This window comes from Eleutherodactylus coqui, chromosome 11, assembly GCF_035609145.1.
Source record: "Eleutherodactylus coqui strain aEleCoq1 chromosome 11, aEleCoq1.hap1, whole genome shotgun sequence".
Lineage (NCBI taxonomy): Eukaryota > Metazoa > Chordata > Amphibia > Anura > Eleutherodactylidae > Eleutherodactylus > Eleutherodactylus coqui.
The window spans coordinates 86,466,740-86,480,098 of NC_089847.1; the positions used below are offsets into that span (position 1 = coordinate 86,466,740).

General features: G+C 43.9%; 1 protein-coding gene across 1 annotated transcript in view; it reads right to left on the reverse strand.

Annotated features, from left to right (window-relative positions):
- Positions 1-13,359, reverse strand: part of ATG2A (autophagy related 2A) — a 105,524-nt gene that overhangs the window by 68,333 nt on the left and 23,832 nt on the right. The window contains exons 11-16 of the mRNA XM_066582931.1: positions 11,223-11,475; positions 7,983-8,142; positions 5,629-5,712; positions 5,078-5,242; positions 4,483-4,726; positions 3,569-3,671 (exon numbers count right to left, since the gene is read on the reverse strand). Coding sequence (XP_066439028.1) covers positions 3,569-3,671; positions 4,483-4,726; positions 5,078-5,242; positions 5,629-5,712; positions 7,983-8,142; positions 11,223-11,475 — 1,009 coding nt within the window. The remainder of the gene's footprint in view (positions 1-3,568; positions 3,672-4,482; positions 4,727-5,077; positions 5,243-5,628; positions 5,713-7,982; positions 8,143-11,222; positions 11,476-13,359) is intronic.

The window sequence follows — 13,359 nt, forward strand, 5'->3', positions numbered from 1 at the left end:
TTTTCCTAGCAACCGGGGGAGGCGCATAGTACGGGTCTATCTGATGGCTGTGAGAGAAGCCATAAAGTTCTTTCATTTGCCATCTTGCCTTTGCTCTATCTAAAAGTTTCATTTAGATTCTTCTCTCTGCTAAAATGTGTATGCAGGCGGCTTGGCTCAAGTATAGAGCAATTGGAGGAATACAAGGTCATTTCGCATAAAAAACCCAATTAGCTCAGGCCTAAATCGTAAGTATACGCAAAAGGGGGAACTGGGAGGAAGACAACAAATAATTAAAAGTTGGATTTTGTTTTGAGAAAAAGATATATGTTCCATAATTGACTTGTACAGCACATACAGGCAGCTGTGTTTTCATATGAATACAGTGCAATATTTGGTATTATCACTACCCCATAGCTTGTACTGTTCATTCATACTGATAAACATGGTTATTACAAATGATCTTCCCAAAACGGTCTGAGGGTAGGTGTACATATACCGTAAAATGATATGGGTTGTCTGCAGCAGACAATACTCACCAAATTCCACATCAAAACTGTGGCAGAAAACATGTCACAATCTGTGCCGTTGCTGCGGATTTTGATGCCGTTTTGACAAATTGACAACTGCAGCGTTTTCCAGTAAGTGTATACAGTGGGGAAAAAAGTATTTAGTCAGATACCATTTGTAGAAGTTCTTACACTTAAAAAGATGAGAGAGGGCTGTAATTGATATCATAGGTAGACCTCAACTATGAGGGACAACATGAGAAAACACATCCAGAAAGTCACATTGTCTGATTTTTAACGAATTTATTTGCAAATTATGGTGGAAAATAAGTAAGTATTTGGTCACCTACAAACAAGCAAGATTTCTGGGTCTCACAGACCTGTAACTTCTTCTTTAAGAGGCTCTCCTGTCCTCCACTCATTACCTGTAGTAATGGCACCTGTTTGAACTTCTTATCAGTATAAAAGACACCTGTCCACAACCTCAATCAGTCACACTCCAAACTCCACTATGGTGAAGACCAAAAAGCTGTCGAAGGACACCAGAAACAAAATTGTAGCCCTGCGCCAGACTGGGAAGACTGAATCTGCAATAGGCAAGCAGCTTGGTGTGAAGAAATCAACTGTGGGAGCAATAATTAGAGAATAGAAGAGATACAAGACCACTGATAATCTCCCTCGATCTGGGGCTCCACGCAAGATCTCACTCCGTGGGGTCAAAATCATCACAAGAATGGTGAGCAAAAATCCCAGAACCACACAGGGGAACCTAGTGAATGGCCTGCAGAGAGCTGGGACCAACTTAACAAAGGCTACCATTAGTAACACACTACGCTGCCAGGGACTCAGATCCTGCAGTGCCAGACGTGTCCCCCTGCTTAAGCCAGTACATGTCCAGGGCCGACTGAAGTTTGCTAGAGAGCATTTGGATGATTCAGAAGAGTATTGGGAGAATGTCATATGGTCAGATGAAACCAAAGTAGAACTGTTTGGCAGAAACGCAACTCGGCGTGTTTTGAGGAGAAAGAATGCTGAGTTGCATCCAAAGAGCACCATACCTACTGTGAAGCATGGGGGTGGCAACATTATGCTTTGGGGCTGTTTCTCTGCAAAGGGACCAGGACAACTGATCCGTATACATGAAAGAATGAATAGGGCCATGTATCATGAGATTTAGAGTGCAAACCTCCTTTCATCAGCAAGGGCACTGAAGATGAAACATGGCTGGGTCTTTCAGCATGACAATGATCCCAAGCACACCGCCAGGGCAATGAAGGAGTGGCTTCGTAAGAAGTATTTCAAGGTCCTGGAGTGGCCTAGCCAGTCTCCAGATCTCAACCCTATAGAAAACCTTTGAATGGAGTTGAAAGTCTGTGTTGCCCAGCGACAGCCCCAAAACATCACTGCTTTTGAGGAGATCTGCATGGAGGAATGGGTCAACATACCAGCCACAGTGTATGCCAACCTTGTGGAGACTTGCAGAAAACGTTTGACCTCTGTCATTGCCAATAAAGGATATATAACAAAGTATTGAGATGAACTTTTGTTATTGACCAAATACTTATTTTCCACCATAATTTGCAAATAAAGTTGTTAAAAATCAGACAATGTGATTTTCTGGATGTTTTCTCATGTTGTCTCTCATAGTTGAGGTCTACCTATGATGTCAATTACAGGCCTCTCTCATGTTTTTAAGTGGGAGAACTTGTACAATTGGTATCTGACTAAATACTTTTTTTCCCCACTGTACATCCCCAACAGGGAGACTGTCTTAATATATATGGGCTAGACCTCTGAGTGCGGGAGACTTTTTACTTCCCCATTTGTTCTTAATATTTGTCCGGGACCTCGGTGCTCCAGGATCCTCCCTGCATTGGCTATCCTTTTTGAATGTGTTCTGGACAGAGTGTCTTCCATATCATTATGTGGTGTTGCATACCTGGACCCTAGGCGTGGCAGCCAACCTTTCTAGGTTGAGTAGTGCACGCCAAGTGAGTTTACAGATGGATTGGCTTTGTGCAGGTCGTGTTGATAGTGAACTCCTTCCTTGGCCTCCATGTTCCCCGCACCTTATACTTTATGATTTTCTTTCCTCTGTGGGGGTGGGGTGAGTGTTAAAGATAAGAGTGTACATGCTCCGTTACCACCCACCATACATGATCTACGAGTACTCATCAGGGACGCGATTGCATCAGTCAGTCGTGATACACTACAACATGTATGCCAGGAACTTGACGACAGGCTCGACATATGTCGAATGACAAAGGGACTCACAGGGATCACCTCTGCAAGGGAAAGCAGTTTTGATGGTGTGCAAGAAAACGACTTGAGTTCCTCTTTCTATTGATATCAAAATTATTTGTCTGAGTGTCATTAAATGTGAGATATTAGCGTTTCAAATCAGGAAGATCATTTGTAATAATTCTGTATTTATATCAAACATAGTAGTGCTGCCCTTGTGTGAGGGAAGTACAAACATATGCAGCAATCCACTATATGAACGTAAGGCCTGGTTGAGCATTTTCATCAGCCCACTAGAAGTGCTTCTATTCATTATTACACGTTCCACTACATCGGATATATTTTAACATGCTATTAACCCTTTATTATATTGTTAACACTTACCATATTAGACCCCTGAGGAGAGTAGTTTGCCAATAATATGTTGGGTCGCTTCAAAATATAATTCTGAGACGGTCAGTATTGTAACTCTATGTGCACCTTGTGGACATGCTTACTCCTTGCCCGCTAGTAACTATAAGCACGCTGACACTTTCCAGTATATTGAGATATATTTTTTCACTGCAGCCGTCATCTGCAACTCAGTGTTTAGTCTAGATTTTTTTTATAGTGTTTTAATAAAAATTTTTATATCAAACCTTTCTTACACAAAGTTTTGGTTATTGTCGGCAAGTTCTAAATAAAAACAGGCTGCAGGCTCAAGGACCTGCCTGTCAGCCTGCTCAGTTACACGGGTTGGTCGGGAAGGGGTTAAATAACGGTCCTTGACATGATTTATGAAATTGGATTTTTTTTAAAAATTTGTAGCGGACGGGTCATAGTTTACAATGTTAACTAACCGGGGGGAGATGAACTTCTTTCCACCTGGTTTGGCGAGAGGATCTACTCCTTTACTGATCTTCAGACATGGGACAGACAATTTGTTGCCATCAGAGTACACACCTGAAATGATTAAAAGAACATTGCATATGTTATTAGAAAGCTTCACTGCCTACCTGCCAGCTATTCAGAACACCACTGGGAGAGTTATCAAAACTAAAGCCGCCCCCCCCCCTCCCCCCCCATACACATTACACTAAAGTCATCTACACCTGCTGATTTTAGCTGGACAGGACTGCTCTTACATACATATATTAATTATATATATATATATATATATATATATATATATATATATATATACACACACACACACACACACACACACACACACACACACACACACATATACATACATATACGTGTGAGTGAGATATATATATATATATATATATATATATATATATATATATATATATATGGCGGGGGGGGGGGGAATCTGGAAAAGGGACCTTTAGTGACAGAGCAGATACCATCTCTCACTTCTTAGCAGCCCTTTGAATAATTAACCCTTTCCAATCCACTGTCTGACGTCTGAAGACATTATGATTTAAGGCTGTACAGCTCCAATGTTGGAAGACATCCGTCGGGGTTCTCTTACTATATATTGCCAGCCTCTCTGCTGTCTGAGCCTGTCCAATGTGTCACCTCATGCAGTACTGGCTTTAGCCAGCATATAGCGCCGTTGTATAACAGCAGAAAAAGAGTAAGCCCCCTAGGAAAACCAGGATACAAATTGGATTGGAAATGGTTAAAGTAGGACCCCGATTGGTTGCAATAAGGAACTCCCCCCTTTTTCTTTACTGTAGTAATGATAAGTCTCCCCCTATACTTTTTGGATACTTTCTAACTGACTATCTTGACACTATCTTACCATGTAGGTCTCCAAATGTTATCTCTATCTTACTAGGTTCTTCTGTACCAGATTTTCTTTGTGTACTGATCTCCAACTCTGCCACCTCCATTTCTAGACATTCTTTCCTTATGGCTTTCTGTGCCCAAGATCGGCGCTCTGGGGCAGGCCTTAAGTCTGGTACTGGGAACTGGAGATGTATGTGTGCTTTGGAAGCAAATACGTGGATCTCGGTGTCCTCTTCAGGAGACGGAGTCACATCACCCTGGATTGGGGGAAAGAACATTGCCGTGGTTTCGTCAAAGCTACATTTTGCACAGGGTTATACAGTTGTATGTCTTTGCCAATACTTTGTTTGGAGGGCATGAAGAATAAATCAGACTGAAACAGATATTCTCTGTTCTCACTAGCTGAACATTAATCCAAACAAAGTTAGACACTGTTTTATAAAACAGACAGCGAAAAGATGGAGATTTATTTAGATTGGCTGTTAAAGCCGCAGCTAAACAAGCATAACAAGTTATAATAAAGAACCCAGTTTAGCAAACAATACAAGATTGCTAACAATTAAGCTATAAATAATCCTTGACTAGTTTTGCTTTAGAACATTTGTTACCAGCTGCAAGTCAAAGTGTCCTTGTGGGCTCATATCTTTTGTGGCTCCATCCTTGAAGAGGGACCCCAGTCGGTCAACGAGGCCCAGATCAAACTCGGACTTAAAGTTCTCCAACTCCACTCTGATTTCAGCACTAACTTTCACTGGTTGCTTCTTACGGCTACTCTGAGAGGGAGATGACAGGAAGCAAAGAGAGAAAAGCAAGTGGTGAGAAACCATTTGGGCGGAAAAAAAAACCTCTGGTTTCAATTATTAAAAGCTTCTCAAACGTCAAGGTTTAGAAAGGCCACAAAACTAAAAAAAAGGACAGAGCAACGGGACCAAAGGCTGAACAGAAACAAAACAAAGATGGGAGATAAAGAAGATTGAAGTGAAAGCTTCACAATAACCTTAATGTTTCGCTATTCAAGGGGGTTGTATGACAATAGCAAGAATTCGGACATTGAGGTCATGTGAGGGTCTCGGTAAACCGAGATTTTATCATGCGACCAGAAGTCATTGTAGAGATGCAGTCTTAAAGACTATGAGGAGATACATGACCCGACACTCACTCTGGATGGCATCCTGTGAATCCGCTTGTAATGCGTTTGGGCACAGGGACGAGACGAGGATGCCGGACTATGAAAAATCATGAGCTGAGAGAAGAAAAAAAGAATGGGAAAAAAAATATGTTAAAATACAGGACAGGCTTTATATGACAACACGACTCACGCTTCAATACGCTTTACTACTTAGTATGTCTGGAAGAAAGATCTGAATTATTTATCAGTTGTAGAAAACCATTAACGATAAGAAGGTAAAACACTTACTATGCACCTCAATACTGAAGCTGCATCCCCCTCCTTCACATCTTCTCTTTACGGTGTTACACTAGACAGGCTTTTTGGGGACTGAGGGGGTTCATGGACAAATGGGGCGTGAAAATATGGAAAGGGGAATTACAGGCAACTGGAAGGTGAGGAAGATTCCACTTTCCTCCAATAAGATATATTACAAGGTTTCATTGACACGTACTGCTAATTTATGCAAACATAAATAGCAAGTATACTTTAAAAGGCTCTCTCAATGATGTAGAGGCCTTTGGTATTGGGAGTTTGCCTATTTTACCATATCATTCTCTCCACCACCTCTCGCAGAAATAGCAACTGGCATAACTGGAGATACCATTCTACAAATTAAAGAGGCTGTCACCTACTTTTTTAGCCATATGAGCTAAGCTTATGGGCTGAAACTAGGTGACCCACTGAGCCTGGGGATGTAAGTGTTATAATTACCTTCACCAGTTGTTCCTCCAGTGTGAGTGCTGGAAGCCACCAGTGCAGTGCATTGAGTGGTGCTGCGAAGTAGTCCGCCCATTATAAAATTAGAACAGGCGGACTATTCAGCGCACCGCTCACGCACTGACTACACTGACACCAGGGGGACGATGGAGGAGGTATAACACCTCTATTCCCAGATTCCCTTTAATCAAGTGATGCTTGTGTACCTTAGAATGCTATTACACAATCACTAGTGGCTGCTGCTAGCTTTGCGTTTTCCTAAAAATTACCAGGCTGCAACTGCAGGTGCAGCCCAGCAATTAGCGCTATTACACAAGCATTAAGGGCACTTGTGTAATACCACCTTTAGGGTGTTATTACATGCACCGTTTCTTCCTCATAGAAAAACAGGTGGAAAAACATGGATTGCAGCCGGCACCTGTACTCATCTACTCAAACAACATAACGAGTCCAGGTTCCGGCCGCAACCAGAGGAGCTTCGCCAGTGTTTTGCAGTGGAAAAATGCTGCAGTGTAATAGCAGCTTCAGGCCGCCTGCAGACGGGCGGAAATTCCGCGGCAGGATTTCCGCTGCTGGAAGCCTGCATAGGATTGCATTAACAAATGCAATCCTATGCAGACGCCCGCGGTTTGGCCGCGCGAAATCTGGTGGGGCAAACAAATCGCGGCATGCACTATTTCTGCCACTCACCCGCCGCCGGCTCCAGTCTGCGCATGCGCTGGCTGCCCGGCAGCCGGCACATGAAAGATCCAGAGCTGCGGGGCGCGGGTGAGCATGCGCTGCTCTCTGCAGGTGCTCGGGTCTGGTCCCGCGGCGAGAATTCTCGCTGCCTGATCCGACCTGGCCATCTGCAGGCGGCCTCAGGCTTCATACACTTCAGAGCCAGAGGCTCCGTTTGGATGAAGCCAAATAAAGGAACTGTCAAACATAAGTGTGAGCAAGCCTTTATGTTGCTGTTACATGTTTGTGCTTTATGAAAAAAAAACAAAAAACACACGTTTTGAAAACGCATATGCATTTTATATCAATGAGAGGAAATAAAAAACATAAAAACCCTGTGTTTTTTGGTGCATTTTGTAACACATAGAAAATGCTAATTTATAATAGCAGCCATTAGGCCCAATGTTCACGGGCAACTAAATATTTTCAAACTCGCGCCCATGTCATTTTTTCTTGGCGCGCGGATCACACGTGCGGCAAACCACCCGCAGCATGCTCCATCTTCCTGCGAGTCTCCTGCGGCTTCCATTGAAGCCTATGGAAGCCGTCTGGTCCCGCGGCACATCCACAGCTGTTATTGTGCTGTGCTGCGGGACTGCGGGAGAGCAGGAGTTCAAAAATAAAAAAAGAAAAGTGCACGGTGCATATTCACGGCCCGCTGCCGGCGAGCCGAGCACATCCGCCAGGCCGAAGAAAGAAGATCCGGCCGCGACGGAGGGCAGATCCGCAGCGTCCTGACAGGTGAGTATATGGGATTTTCTGGCCTCACGTCTGCGGGAAAGGAGGGACCCGCTGCGAGATTCTGCATGGAGAATCCGTGCGGGCCCGAACTTCCCCTAGGACATGAGGCCTTAAACTCACCCTCCACTATTACATTGGCAGTTGGTGTCATATATTGCACATACCTCCGTGTATTCGGGGCCTTTTTTCTTAGCAGACGTTTGGCTTCCTTGCCAGAGACATTCCAAAATCTCCAACATCCCACAACTGAGGTCAATACTGCTTTGCTGCGCTCCTTTACCCGATCTCTGCTCACCAACTACCTGAACTGCAAGGGCTGTGATTCTGTAATAGACCAATGTTTCATGTAGAAAAAAAACCACAAATAGTCAAAAAAGTATTTATAATGAAAATCACCAAATGAGTAGCCATCTGGATGAGCTATATCTAAATAATCCCTCCTCTGTATCTACAGTAGACCGCTAAACATGTTCTATAAAGTATCTAATATACTACACATCGTAGAGTCTCTTTATAATCCTCGTACAACGTAGATCTATACAGGTAACAGATCTCCTAAAATGATTCACTAGTAAATATAGGTATCCGAATTGTCCCCTTGTCAAAATTTACATCCAACCGCTTCTTAAAGGGGTTGTCCCGAGGCAGCAAGTGGGTCTGTACACTTCTGCATGGCCATAATAATGCACTTTGTAATGTACATTGTGCATTAATTATGAGCCATGCAGAAGTTATAAAAAGTTTTATACTTACCTGTTCCGTTGCTGGCGTCCTCGTCTCCATGGTGCCGACTAATTTTCGCCCTCCGATGGCCAAATTAGCCGCGCTTGCGCAGTCCGGGTCTTCTGCAGTCTTCTATGGGGCTCCGTGTAGCTCCGTGTAGCTCCGCCCCGTCACGTGCCGATTCCAGCCAATCAGGAGGCTGGAATCGGCAGTGGACCGCACAGAAGAGCTGCGGTCCACGGAGGAAGAGGCCATCTTCAGCGGTGAGTAGAGAAGTCACCGGAGCGCGGGGATTCAGGTAAGCGCTCCGGTGAGCTTTCTTTACCTCCCTGCATCGGGGTTGTCTCGCGCCGAACGGGGGGGGGGTTGAAAAAAAAAAAAACCCGTTTCGGCGCGGGACAACCCCTTTAATTCTACCTGAAGAACCAGGGTGAGAAAACTCAGACAGGTTGTTACCCAGTACAGAATAGTAAATCCACCAAGTTATGCCACGATGTGCACAGGGCTGGATTAACATTAGTAGAGGTCCCTGGGTTAGACGTTTGATTAGGGGGTCCCCATCCTACCTGACTCACAATCACAGTCATATATAGGGGTTAGTGCATGCGGCATGAAGGTTAAAAGAGAGACCACACAAGTAAAGCCAACGCTCTTTCTAAACTAGACAGCATTGCCAGTCATGCATTAGAGGAACTCTGTCTAATTTCCCAATGACTGCCAGAACATGATCTATGACTTATCTACCTTATATTTGGACACTCATCATCTCTTTTACAAATGCGGCTTATATGTAACTAGCAGATATACCCGGCCTCGCCAAAGTTAATTTGGTACAGGTATTTACGTGTTGTTCGAACAGAAAACTTTATGAAGTTAAGGTTGCTTTAGAGTAACCGAGGAATAACATATGTATAGAGGAGCGTTAGATTCTCCTCAGACTGCATGTACCAATGTCCCTCTGCTGAATGTGCCACCCATCCCACTCTCCTCAATAAGGACCTAAAAAATGCTTGCGCCAAATTTCACGCTTGTACTACACCAGGAATTTACATTACATAGGAGTGTATGTACTTTTGCAATTAGCATTGAATAATCGAGTTGTGACACCTTTGTTTTTCCTATTTAGGACCTAAAGAATGCTCCTGCCAAATTTCATGTTAGGGAAGTTAGAGAATTAGTGGCAAGTCAGTCAGACAGTCAGTGAGTGAGTTAGTTAGTTTCTGGCGGTCTTTTTTTTTTTCTCTGACGATGTTTATCGTCCACGGTAAATAATGCGTTACTTTGATGGATCGGTCGATCGCAGCAATACCAAATATGTATTTTTGTTTTATTATTTAGATTCTTTTATTATAAATATGGCCAAAGGTTTTATTTTTTTCTTTTACTTTTATTACTTTTTTTTCTTAATAATTAGTAAAACTTTATTAATCTCATTTTTTTCTTAGTCCCCAAATGGGACAACAACTAGCAATGCTTTGATCGCTCCTGTAGTATGACGCAATGTCATAGCATTACGGCATACTGCGATCGGGCAGGCATTCTATCAAGCCACCCCACAGGCATGACTTTATAGGCATTCTGTCATGACAGCTTTGGGGTCTTTCAGAAGGCCCCTGGCTGCCATGACGCCCGCACAGCTCCCTGCTATCTCATCGCGGGCAGCTGTACGGCACCCGTGAAAAATCGGCCGGGGGATTTAAATGCCTCTGTCATTAATAGTGCCATATAAAAGGTTAACAGCTCTGATGAGCCTCATGGCTTATCGGAGCTGTTGCGGGCAGGTGTCAGCTGTAAGAAACAGCGGGTGTTTGCGTTGTATGGAGGGAGAACATCCTGCGATCTCCCTTCATAAATACCCCGACGCTGCAGGACATAACTGTACGTCCTATTGTGTTTAGGGGTTAAAAAGAAATAAAAGGTTTGTTAATGCATACTACCCCAAGAGAGGCCTAAGGGAAACTCTTGACCTCCGTCGGATGAATGGGAGCCCAAAAATAATTTCAGCATGTTCAGCAGGTGCTTTACAGCCCAGATGCGGAAAGCGTTTACCAAATATTGTGATATAAATCTGGAAAGGTTCACTCCTTAGTGGAGTGTCATACTATATTTACCGCCTCCTGATGGACCATAAGCGTTATCTGATAAACTGAGGATTCTGACTGATTTGTGCATTTATACTAAGGTGACACATCAATTGCTTCCAATACACAGTGCCACCTGATGCTGGATAGGCGCACCTTCACTACAAACGCTTGTTCGTTGGCAGACCGTCTCATTTATATGAGCATTAAAAAAGCTAGCTGCTGAGCTGTACATCTCTCTGTGTATCTGTACATCTCAGCTGACCACTGATAATCGTCTGCAGACAGACGATCGTATTAATGATCATTTGTCCCAGTACAGTAGATCATCTGCCCATGTAAATATTATCATCAAGCACAGACTGCCACGCGCATTGTTGGTCAGCGCTCGTTACCATGGGCAGATAGTATAAGGACCTTATGACATACCTTATTGCTTCCCAGTGAATAAATAGCATACAGATAATTAGCACACCCAAACATAGATGCATCTATTGTAGATGAGTGACAAATTAATTTTAGTAGAGCAGTATAAGGTCACCGAGGTGGCATGTAATTAGCAACACAAGAATGACCTGTAATCTTCTCCATGCGGCTCACCTGACATTGCTCAGCTGGCAAGCCCTCTGAAAGTGCTCACGTAGGTGGCCAAAGTCACGCCCGCTGAAGGCGGCATCTTTGAAATACGCTAGCTCCTTGAAAAAGTGATTTGCTGCTTCTCTGCACGCAGGTTCCTGTGGATTAGTGGCATCACTAGGAATATGCGGCACAGTGACAGTGAGACCCCCTACTGTCAGTTTCAGCAGCATCTCAGGCTTAAGAGGTTCCAGAGGTGATGAGGAAGACTGTTTACCTGTCAAAAGAATAGTCTTTCAGTTATATCAAATCACAAGTGACCAGCAAGATGGGATTTAAAAAAAAAAAAAAAAAAGTGTCTTCTTTAAGAAACAGCGCCACAGCAGTCTATGGATGTGCCTGGTATTGCAGCTCAGCTCCACATAAGTAAAGGGGGCTCATCTGCAATACCACACAACCTGGGGACAGTTGTGACAATGTTTTGGAAGAAAACAGCCATGTTTTTCTAACTCTGCAAAGCACCTTTAATTAGATTTTTTCTTTAACTCACATTGAATATAGTGACGAAAAAATGCAGCCGTAGTGGTTGCTACCTCCGAATTATGATCTCAGTTTTATACAATACACTAATATTAATGGGGTGGTCTGAGTTATATTTTTTCAGTAAAAGTATGTACCCCATGCAGTAAAATAACTGATCTGCATAAACTCTCCCCACTCCCGCTGTGTCCTCAGCCGCCGCTCCGGGTCTCCCCTCTGACGTCACGTTTACAGGCTGCTCCAGCCAGTTTAGGGGGCGTCACCGGCGCTGTAGCCAATAACAGAACTTAGGACACAAACGCTGAGCTCCGTTATTGGCTGCAGTGCCGGTGACGTCCCATAAACCAGACGGGACTGTTGTCTGTAAATAAACAGAGCAGTGGAGGACCGAGTGGTGGCGCACGACATAGAGAAAGCAGTGAGAGGTGAGTATATGCAGATTAGTTCATTTTTTGCATGGGGAATATACTTTTACCGAAAAAAATATACCTCGGACCACCCATTTAAGCACTTTGACTGTATCATAGTGACACCATGTGGACAAATTAGGGTAAGGCATTTGGTTATTGCACCCTTATTACTGGCAATTTACGGAATCCTGGTTTGCAAACAATTCAGTACATTACACATTATATAATATTGTAGGAGTATTGATGTATACCGGTAGGGTTTTCCTGAATTTTTTTAATTCTATGACTATTGTGGTCCTATGACTACTGGCATTGAGCTAATCAGTTTGTACACCAGCAGTAGGAGAAGCATGAGCTAACAAAAAAAAAGTCAGAATACCAAGGAACAGAACATGCCCAATAACATGCCTTAACAACAAAGGGCATAGTAACATCAAAAAAAAGAATGGCATGTGCCGTGTTCCCCAATGAAGACTACAAGAAAGGGATTTTACTGTAAGTCAAGAATCCACTTTTCTCATGCATTTCATTGGGAGGACACAGGACCATGGGCTGTCCAAAAGTAGTCCCTGGGGCAGGAAACAAAAACGCGAGGTCTTTAGGCTGAGCCACTGCTACCTACAACACCTTATGACCTACGTGCACACCCGCCGAAGTGAAAGTTTGCGCCCTGTAGAATTTGAGAAAGGTATGAACAGAGGACCAGATGGCCACCCTGCAGAGCTGGGTGGTTGAGGCCTGATGCTGTACTGCCCAAGAAGCACTCACTGAACAGGTAGAGCGTGCCGAAAACATGAAAGGTGATCTGTACCCTTCACTCAGTAAGCCTCAAGAATGGCTGAGCGGATCCACCCTGATATGGCCATCTTTGAAGCTGGCAGCACAACCCCTTACGTCGACCACCTGGTATGAGAAAAAAAAGAATAAGGGCACCTGAAGGAAGATAGGACCAGGAAATGTTGATGAATGGCTCTCATCACATCCAGTTTGTGCAGAGACACCCCCTGGGATGCGACGGAAATGAAAAAAAGGAAGGCAGCTTGCGCTTCCTGGAAAGCCACTTTAAGGTGGGGGGAGGACATAGAAAGGCATGTGAGAATAGCTATGCTGTGGGGTAGTGGAGAAGGGGAGGGGAGAAACATACTCCCCTGTCCTGTAGTCCAGAGTAATAGCTATGCAAGCTAGGGGACTAAGGTAGAACAGATCTGGCG